A 10383-nucleotide genomic window follows, 5' to 3' on the forward strand; every position below is an offset into this window, starting at 1 on the left:
CGGTGATAGCTAAGGTGACCAGTGCAGTGGTCTAAGTGTGCTATAAGACAAGGATTGTTCCTCAGGCTACATACTGTACAGTGTTTGTGAACAGCTACATCCTGAAGTTCATTGTCAGTGTCTCACAAACATCTGATTTATTTAGGTAGGCCTACAACAAATCCAGAATAAAGCGCAGTGGCACTGGGCTGATAATGTGTAATGAATAAAATTATTCACAGTTAATCTTGCGTTGCAGCTAAGGGGCTGTCTCAAGTAATAGGCTACAGTAATGTATATATACTGTATATGAAGGTGGATCAAATATAGCTAATCTTAAATGTTTAATGAGGTACAGATGAAGCTTATTTATTGTCGTTCTTTACACAAGATTAATAAGGTAAGCAGAGAGTTGAAACATATCGAATCTTCTCCTCTTGTTATCCTGTAGTTACACAGTTATGTGCTTTACTTGAAAATGATAATTATGACATACTGACAAATGTAACGCGTTTTTCTCAGCAACAAATTAACTAGAAACCTGATACTGTGATTATTGAGTTTACTGATAGCAGCATTACCAAAGTGCAGCAATGTTGACCTATTCCATATTGGTCATTGTCCAATTTACTAATTTGTTATATGGTATTTACCTTTCTTATGCATTGCATTTAATATTAGCTTAACTTTAAGTCGGGTTGGTGCAGTGGTTAGCACTGTCGCCTCACAGCAAGAAGGTTGCATGTTCAAACCCGGCCTTTCTGTGTGGAGTTTGCATGTTTTCCCCGTGGGTTCTCTCCGGGTGCTCCGGCTTCCTCCCACCGTCCAAAGACATGCGGACTAGGTTGATTGGTTGCACCAAAATTGTCCTTAGGTGTGAGCGGTTGTTTGTCTACTGTATGTGTGGCCCTGCCATGGACTGGCGACCTGTCCAGGGTGTACCCCGCCTTTCACCCGATGCCAGCTGGGACTGGACTATCAAGCCAACCTGGTTACATTATAGATGGAAATAAGTCAAGTTTATTTCTATCTATAACAGAAAAATGCAACTAGCACACCTGACATGCCTGACCTGTCTGCCGCCATCTTGCTTGTGTCGCATAGTCAGAGTGTAATTGATGATGTAATTTGAATAATTTCTATTCTTCAAATTCTTTGTTGAATTTACATAAAGTGTAATTTGTTTAATTCATAATCTTTAATAATTAGAGATTAAAGATTCAGTTTTATATAAAGGCAGTAAAGTAACGGCATTCCAACATGTTCACATAACCTTGGACTGGTGGTGGTGATGCTGAATCCGTGTCAATGTTTTCTGATCTCTGAGCGATCCAGACTTCAGGGACGACATGTCTCTGTGAGTTGATCGTCCCTGAAGCTGGAGAACTAACAAGGCTCTCTCAGCTCTCCGCTCAGTCCAGCATCACGTTTATGTGTCGCTGTGAGTCCACCTGGAGACGACTGAAGAAATCCACAGAAACACAAGTGCTCTCCGCAGCTGTTTATTTGAAATCAAGAATTACAATAAGAAAGAAGCAGAAACACTCTGACAGCACCCCCCCACCACCACCTCTCTCCCTCCCCTTCATATATCATGTTATATCAGGGTGATCCTTCATTTCATTCCACTCTGTTTGATTTGATTTGCCCATAGATTCAGTAAAGCAGGATTTAGCTGTTTTAAAAAAGATAAATCAGTTAACTCATGTCTGACCTGCAGTCATTGGTTTTCCTCTTCTTTTTAGGGGGACAGTCCTCACTGTTCCCAACAAACTTTAGAAATATTTGCTGAACTTGTTCATTCTGCACAATGCACAGCGCCCCCCCACGCCGCTTGTACTGAGTTACCGCCCTGTTCATATCAGCAACACAGCTCCAATGTTTGTTTTGATCTTTGGCTACACACCACTTTGAATGATCACTTGTGTCCCAGGTACCCAGAGGAGTGTTTTTAGTTACAACATTTGACACTTTAATGTCAGTTCCACAATAGGAATCATCTTCCCTGCAGTTCCAGTATTGGACATAAACATCACTGCTGAGTTCTTTTGCAATAGTGTAGTAAAGATCTCCAACTGCAAGAAGAAGAAGAAGCAGCAGCTCAGTTCCAGAGACTTTAAATCGTCATCAGCTACATTTTGTGAACAGACTAGTTTTTCTAACTCATCGACCAACAAAAGGTGATTCAGTTCTAATGTGAATCCCTGAGTTAAATTTCAGCTTTGCTGGTACGAGTGTAACAAAGATAACAGAAAGAATAAAAAGAAAAAGATGAGATTCATAAAATCAACTCAGAATCACTGAGTTGTACTTTTTTAAAGTTAAAGCAATTTAGATTCGGTAAGGGATTTAAAGCAACTGATTTTAATCCTGTATAATTTAAATGTTAAACGTCTCACCTTCTGGCTTTTCTGACTGTCGCTTAGCAAAGCTGCGAAAAATCTGGTGTCCACTTGATTTCAGCTCCTGGAACGTAGGCCTATTTAGTGGAGTATCACTTTGGACCCAGTTTGCAGCGTCCTGAAGTTCTTGATGAAAGCTGTCTGGAATATCATGTTCAAATGGGAAAGCTCCGATGGACTGCAGGTGTTTACCTGAAAACAGCACAGCGTGACACATTTACAGTAACATTCAATTCAACTGCTACAGCGAACATCTTCACATTCACAGTGTTTCACAGCTCTGCACCTATTTTACTGAACTCGTTGTAGGGGAACGTTACACAGATAAACATCTGAGCATTTGTTTCTCCGCTGTCTGGCCAGAACTTGTTTTTGTTTCTTCTGAAAGGGAACTGTGGTGTGCTGTGCAGCAGCCAGACTCCTGTTTGGTCTTTCTCCACCATCACAACTCCTGGGGAACAAGAACAGTAGGACAGCAGGTCAGAAAGAGTTTATATGTGGCTTTATCTAAAGTACTTTACAGTTTAGCCCTCCTTCACACCCACACACTGACAGTAGTGAGCTAACATGCAGCGCTCTGTGGTTCTCCATCCTGAACAACAGCCGCCTCAGGTCCTGGGTCCAGGACTCACTAAACTTAGATTATAGCCAGCTAGGGCTGGACGATACGGCCAAAAATGTTATCACCATAAAAAGTTTCATATCGATAATTATCACGATAAGAATCAAATTGTTATTTCTTTCGAGTTTAAAGGATGATTTTTGCTCCTGAGTTAAAGTTGAAGAAAGCTGATGGTAACTTGTGGTTTAAACTTTTCATTATGGTCAGAACATGTGAGGTCAAACAGTGGATCACTTCACAAATCTGAGGTGGAACATACAAAACAAAAACATCTTTGTCAACAAATATGCATAAGTAAAATTAAGTATAAGCTTTTTTCCTCAACAAAATAAACATCTTCATAAAAAATAGGTTTGTATGATTCAAGTGAATAAAAACAACATTTATTGAATATTTATTTAACATTTGTTATATTGTTATTGAAAAAAAAACTTATATTGCAATAATTATTATTGTTTTATTGTCCAGCTCAATAACCAGAACATCTTAACAGTCCAATCAGCACACAGTGATTATGCTCTTCTGACTGAACATTACGGTGTGCTACAATCAGAGAGGACTGAACAGATCCTGATGCATCAGCTCTCCCTGTAAAACACAAAGATTGTGTTTGGAAAACCTGAATGATCTGTCTGCACTGTCCATGTTTCTTCATGGTGATTAACCTGCCACCTATGAGAACACTCCAAACTGTAAATTCTGTCCAGCAGAGATCTTCTCTCATATTCAAAGGATTCAGGACATAAGTTTTGGGTCCTCTAATCTCTTCCTGTGGACCATTTTACTGGGGCACGTACCCCAGTATTCATGCTCTGTGCCCCAGTAACAAGGTCAAGACACCTTGGTGTCGTTTTAGGCCGTGTAGGGCTCAGCAGTCAAGTTAGCAACAAAACATCTGCAACATCCGGTCAAGTTAGCAATAACAAAACGCAACGTCCGGTTACGCTTTCAAAATAAGGCAACGGCCCGTTTCTACCGGTGTGAAACGTTGCAAAAAAAAACGAGGCAAAGGTGAGAGCGAGTGCCTGTAACGTTAATGAGAGGATGACGAGGAGGGACTATCCTTCTGGGCACAACAAAGCAGTCATGTAAACTTGTTTTCTTTCCTCTCAAAGTCTGATGTCAGCAGATAGTAAGTTGCGTTCGCTGCAACGAATCTGTCTGTCCTGCTAACCCAGCTGGGAAGTGCATTGTGCTCTGTCTGTCTTTGGTTGCTTGCCAGAGGTTGTGTCTGAACGATGTTACAGTGAACTACAACTAGAGCTTCATGTCTAGCAACGCCTCTGGTCTGGACTCACAGCACAAGGTGCATTAAATCACTATCACGGCGTACGCCCGTGTCGCAGCAGCTGGGCTGAGCTGATTCACACCAAGTCAAAAACCTTCTCTTGCGGCGCCCCCTGACATTTGGCGCCCTAGGCAACCGCCTATGTCGCCTCTGCCACGGGCCGGCCCTGATGTGAGTACAATGCTGCAGCCTTCACAGTCACCTGACCTCTGTTTCACACGCTCTCCAGCAGCGTCTCCATCACACCAGATGATAGAAACTCTCCTCTTACTTCTGTGCAGACATGTCCGACTGTCTCTGATGCTGTCTGTCCTTTTGTCCTGTCTGGCTGGGTTTGTGTGTAATAGTTAAATATTTCTACTCCACCTGGTTCCCAATCTGTCCTATAAATAATGGTGACATGTTCTCAGTGAGAAGAGGTTTGCTCTCTTACCTTTACTGTGGCCAAAGTCAGATTTAGCACTACATCCTGGAGGCTGGTCGCTGTAGCTGATGAATCCAAACTTTGGGTCCTACAAATAATTCAGAAGGAAGAGAAGGAAAAGGATTTATTAACACATCCAGCAGGTCTGAATTACTCACAATGTACAAGCACAACATTATTTAATCTTCTACTTCTCATATCACACAAACAATATTTACATAGCTGTTCTAATAAGCTTTGTGTTTTAGGGAAGATTTTATATGCATGTCCAGCATAAAGCCCTCTAAAACCAGACCAGTCCTACCTCACAGACCTGCTTCTCCGCTCAAACCTCCTCTTCCCACCATTTAGGACCAAGCACCGAGGTGACCGAGCTCCCTCCCTAACCACAGTCTGTACTGACTGAGATCACCCACCTCTTTAGATTAGCCTTCAAACTCAAATAACATTACACCTGCAGCTACCTGCTAGTTTTATGGTCTTCTGTTATTTATCAGCACAGCTGCTGGAGAGCTGTAAACTGGAGTCACTCTGGTTCAGCTCCCGCCGGTCTGTGTTACGATACAGTTCTAGAGCTTTAGTGAAGCGCACTCAGATTTACAGCTGGACTCAGATGAACCTGTCTGTGATACACCATATTTAAGAGGTCTTGGGACTTCTGCATTATTAATCAGAAGTGTGTGTGCGCATGTTGAGTGTGTTAGGTTTACATTTTATTCTCAGAGATCAGGTATTAGGAGGACCGGACCAAGGACTCTCACCATTGATCTGATTAGTTTAAAGAAGGGCCGCAGGGTGTTTGCCAGGACGCCTTTCGGATCCTTGATGTTCTCATAGACAGGTGGAGGCCATTTTGTTGCTGAATCAATGTAAAGGTACTCCAGACCAGTTTTCAGTTTGGGTTCCTTGTATAAAATGAACCTGATGACAGATGGTCAGAAAGAATAAACCTCAGAAATGTTAATCAGATGCACCGGTTCGCTACATTAGAGTCCTGTCAGCAGAACAAGGTTCACCATAAGCTGCCTCACCAGTCCACCGCCTTATCTTGGTTATCTCTGCAGGTCACTTGGCCCTCAGAGCTCCAGCAGAGCAGACTGACGGTCAGGACCAACCTCCACATGATTCCCTGAAACACACAGCAGCACGTTATCTGGCTTCATGTCAGCAGCCTGATGTCTGACCCACAATCAGCTTTCTGTAAAAACTGCAAAGGAAACAGAATTTGGGATCAAAGGAGAGCTTTAGTTGTTCAAAATGGGTTTAAACCAGTACGCATGTTCAAGAGTTCTTTATTTCAGTGGTCTTCCTTCCAAGTTTTCAGATGTATTGATAAAGCAGGAGCCTTCCAGCAGGAGCTTTGTGTGGAGTTATGCAACACGTCTACCGTCCCTAAATGTAGAGTGGCCCTGAGGTCATTCATAACTACTTTAGTAGTTATGAATATTGCTAGTTTAGTATTGCAGGAAATTAACTTCAGGTGGTGTATTAGGGGTCACTTTAAATCTTGATATCATTAAAATAAAAACCACATTCCTTGGAATGAAATAAGTTCCCCCTAAGTTTAATAAAAAGGCAAGAAGATAAATTAAATTACATGTAAACTTAAACAATGACAGTGTTTCCACAATTTTTCCCAACAAGGCTTTTCATAGATTTAGTTTGGACAACAGAGAAACTCAGTTCACCCAAAACAACAAAAAAAAAAAGCTGCGGCTTATTAGCACTTTAACTTGAATCATCAGAGTGATTAATTACTGTGCACCTCAGTGAGAAAAAAAATGAAATAAAGCGTTGTAGGTCTGTTTAGTTGCTGTTTCACAGTCCTTCACTCCAACTGGAGCAGAAACAGTCTATCCAGTGCCTTTCTTGCGACGGGAGCGTTGCCGGAGGAACTCTGAGCGTCTCCGGTAGCTCAGAGCGCCATCTGGGCTCCTTCTCTGGGCTCCCGAGTCTGACGCAGTCTCTCCGACGGCAGGTGTTGAGCTGAGTTAGCTCGAAGCAGCCAACACCTAACTCGCTTAACGAGCGGCACTCTACAGCTTACGATACAGCAGAACTACCTCGGTGAGAGGCTGTCTTACTCACAAATACGTCTTCTTGTAGATTTTCTCCCGCTCCGCTCGCTGACCTCCTCTGTCTCTCCCTCTCTCGTTTCTCTTCCTGCTCACCTGGGACCGCTCTCCTTTATCTACGCACGTCATCCAGTCACAATCCAACACGTTTGTGACCACATTTACATACATTTCTCTTAAAAGTGAACCTTCATTTAACAAATGAAATAAAACACGTATGGAATTTTAACATTTTTTAGGATTTTTAAACATTTTAACCCTTTGAATATTCTAACCATGAATTTGACATTTTAACCTACAATGAAGTTATTTATTTGTTAACTAAAAAAACTAGTTACATAAATGTAAGGTAGCATGTCCAGTTATTAGTTATGTCAAAATCATCTTTCCTTATGCATTTTTTTTTCCCGTTAACTCCTGATCTTAAGTTTTCCCATTTTCGGTTTCAAAGTGTTCTTACCTGTTCTTCACCTGTTGGCTTCACAAAATTCTCGATGCTGAGACAAAACACATGTCAGTTTAAGAAGTGTAGGTTTTCTATTTCATTTATTCATTTAGCTGAGCCATCACCCACAGAACAAGACAGCCTGACTTCACAGCCTTCACCCCCACACCCCAAAACAGGAGGGGGTCAACGAGGGTCTGCCAGATTAAAGGCTTTGAATGCTTTGCAACCAGACAGTAACAATCTCCTGTAGAAAAGAGCTGGCGTCACCCTTTGAGACTAGTAAGGTGCCAGTTGTCACTGTGCTGAAACCTCTCTAAGGATGGACTGCACAAAAGAAACGTTTTGTTAGAATGCACTGGAAAAACGCACATCATAAATGTCGACTGTAGAAAGCAAAAGCCGAATGCCGGACATTTTGGGTGATCTAGAAATCCCAGCAGTATGTATTTTATTTGTTGTAAGACTGGCTGTGATGGAGAACAGGGCCCGTATTCATAAAAAATCTTAATGCAAAGAATAGCACAAAATTCTAAGAAAATTCTGAGAAATGTGGGCGTTTACTCTTAAAATTAACGAAAAAATCCTAGTAAAGAAAAAAGTAATTCAGAAAGCATCTTAACCCTTAAAAGAGGTCTTAAGGTCAAAACTTTTAGGAGCACGGACGAGGACTTTTAAGAGGCTTAAGAGTTTCTTTAGTAGAGGAGAAAATGGCAGAAAGACGAAGAGGGAGAAGAAACGTGTTGCAGACAATGGATGACAGTGAGTTAATCAGATTAGATCATGCAGGGATCATGTTTGTGACTGATCTTATTAGAGACGCGCTAACATCTCCGACACAGCGCAGGAATGCCGTAGCGCCAGAAATGAAAGTAATCACTACATAACGATATTTGGCAACTGGGAAAATGTAACAATGCAGCAGTGATGATTTGGGTCTGTCACAACCTTCTGTAAGCAGAGTGATCACACAAACAATTACAGCACTTTCAGAACCTCAGTTCATTCCGTTTCCACTGGACATTCCCACCTTGCAGCCTCAAAAAACTGCATTTATGAATATAGCAGTCTTCCCTGGTGCGCACAAACAGGGGGAATGAACCGTTAATAGTTTGTGCGATACACTCCCACGTCTGCTTTTCACCCCGTGCTGTGACACCCGGCCCGAATTTTCCTTTTAGAATGGCCTTGTGTTCATCCACTAACTGGGCTAACAGTAAACACTGTTCCTCTGTCCAGTCGGGCTTTCTCGCCCTTCATGGTTTTGATTCCATGTTTGATACAATAAAACCATCACTTAAATAGACATGCCAGCAATCAGTGTAACCGGAAAGAGTGGAACAATTTTTATCATTCTAAGCCAATCAAATACCTTATAGGAAATTAACAGCATGGTAAATAAAAAACAGGATTTATATACACATATATAATGTGTGTGTGTGTGTGAGAACGGTCAAATAGGAAATATTACACAAGTCATTTCCAAAGTGAAGGCTTAGAATAGAATACTATACTTAAAATCACTCTTTTTTTCCTTCTTGGACAACCAAACAATCACAGTCTTCAGAAGATTGTGTCATACATAATAACGGGGTCAACCCCGCCTCCTCACTAAGATGAAAGTTTTTGTCTTGTCCTTGCTCAGAGTTGCTCTCAGATCAGTCCCTGATTGCTCTTAAGCTAAGACTCCTACGTATAAGTTAGTAAGCTAAATTAAGAGTTTTCTGAGAGGATTCTTAGAATCTTTAAGAATACGGGCCCAGATCTTTATCCTGTGTTACCAGATAAACTGCAAGTTGAAGCCAAGGACCAAACGTGTGTGTGTTTTACTACCTAAAGAACGCAACCGCTACATTAGCAACTCATTGTTTAATTACAGTACCATGAGCCAAGGTTTCCCGGCTCCTTGTGTAACCAACTGTTGAATAATTCTTTTGTTCACTTTGTTGGTTTGCTGTGTTTTTATCTAATAACTTTATTGTGTTATTCCTTTTGCTGTATTACTTAGAAGTGCTCTTACTGTAGACATTGGAGGAATGACTGTGGTCTCGCTGGGTAAAGGTATTGACCACTGATGTCATTCTTTTAATGGAAGGTTTGACTACTGAGTTAAGGTTTAAGTACTATAAGGTTTGATTACTAGTATTTTATTTTTAACACTTAAGGATTATATTCTGTGTGTTACTCATGAACCTATGCCCTTTCAATGTGTCTACATGAGCAGAGAAACTGTTCAGGCAGAACATGAGTTTACCTAGCTTCGCCTGACGCTGCACATGCAAAATCTAGCTAGCAGGCGACAGGTAGGTCTGATAGTAGACAAAATAGCAGTAAAACATCTGCTGCAAGTCACGTACGCCAAGAATGAGATCATGGCGCACTGTGAATGATGTCAACTGTAAGAAACCAAGCCTTTGTGTGAGACATGGCATTGCCTGCTCATGTTTGATGTGTTGAATCATGTTATTCATTTATTAATTATGTTATTCCTTTTAAAAAATACAAGTGTTTGAGTTTTAATGGTGTCAAATTATGCCTGTATAACTTACTTACTTAGTAGTGTTAAAATATATAAAGAATAATGCAATACATGCATACAATAATAAGTATGTAGCTAAAAAGTGGTAACTTTGAAAGAAGTGAAAGGGTTAAATTGGTAAAACAGTACATGTAAACGGCCACAAGATGGCAGCAGAGGATAAGAAATTCACCATTGGTAAGGGCGTGGTCAGCAAACACTATAGGCGGAGACCAGATAACGCCCACTTGAAAGGTGGAGTTTAAGGTATATACTGTATATATAAGTCGATATTCGCTGACCACCAGATCAGTTCCATCCTGAGACCTGCTGGGATGTTACTCAGGTTGATCTGTCCTTTATTGGAATAAACTCTTTTGCACCGACTCTTGACCGTCTCCAGTGAAGTTTTTGACTACGAAGTTATTGACAAAAGTAGAAAGTTAATCGAGAATTATTTACTGAGTTTAATAAGTTAGTTAGGGTAGGGACCAGGCCTTTAACTGGCCCGGCCTGGCCTTATTTCCAACCCAACACAACAAGCTTGGTGGTCGCCCTTCGAACGAGTGCCTATGAAATTAATGTGTCCAAAAATTAACATTCACAATTTTATTAACCAAGTGTAGGTTC

The 10383-nt window shown here is 41.1% G+C and overlaps 1 protein-coding gene across 1 annotated transcript; it reads right to left on the reverse strand.

The window, feature by feature from the left end:
* Positions 1-1465: 1465 nt before the first annotated feature.
* Positions 1466-6158, reverse strand: LOC119905058 (deoxyribonuclease-2-beta-like). Its single transcript, XM_038721761.1, has 6 exons — positions 5747-6158; positions 5477-5636; positions 4725-4803; positions 2668-2832; positions 2379-2573; positions 1466-2054 (listed from the first exon to the last, which is right to left on the reverse strand). The coding sequence occupies exons 1-6, from the start codon at positions 5836-5838 to the stop codon at positions 1678-1680; spliced, it is 1068 nt and encodes a 355-aa protein (XP_038577689.1). The 5' UTR covers positions 5839-6158; the 3' UTR covers positions 1466-1677.
* Positions 6159-10383: the final 4225 nt, after the last annotated feature.

This window comes from Micropterus salmoides, unplaced genomic scaffold, assembly GCF_014851395.1.
Source record: "Micropterus salmoides isolate LMB-PRFRI ecotype aquatic unplaced genomic scaffold, ASM1485139v1 Ms_hic_scaffold_16, whole genome shotgun sequence".
Taxonomy (NCBI): Eukaryota; Metazoa; Chordata; class Actinopteri; order Centrarchiformes; family Centrarchidae; genus Micropterus; species Micropterus salmoides.

Coding starts and splice junctions, on each gene's coding strand:
- LOC119905058 (XM_038721761.1), bottom strand. CDS start 5,838: ATGTGGAGGTTGGTCCTGACCGTCAGTCTGCTCTGCTGGAGCTCTGAG. Junction 5,637..5,746: donor CAAGATAAGGCGGTGGACTG/GTGAGGCAGCTT, acceptor ATCTGTCATCAG/GTTCATTTTATACAAGGAAC. Junction 2,055..2,378: donor ACAGTCAGAAAAGCCAGAAG/GTGAGACGTTTA, acceptor TTCTTCTTGCAG/TTGGAGATCTTTACTACACT.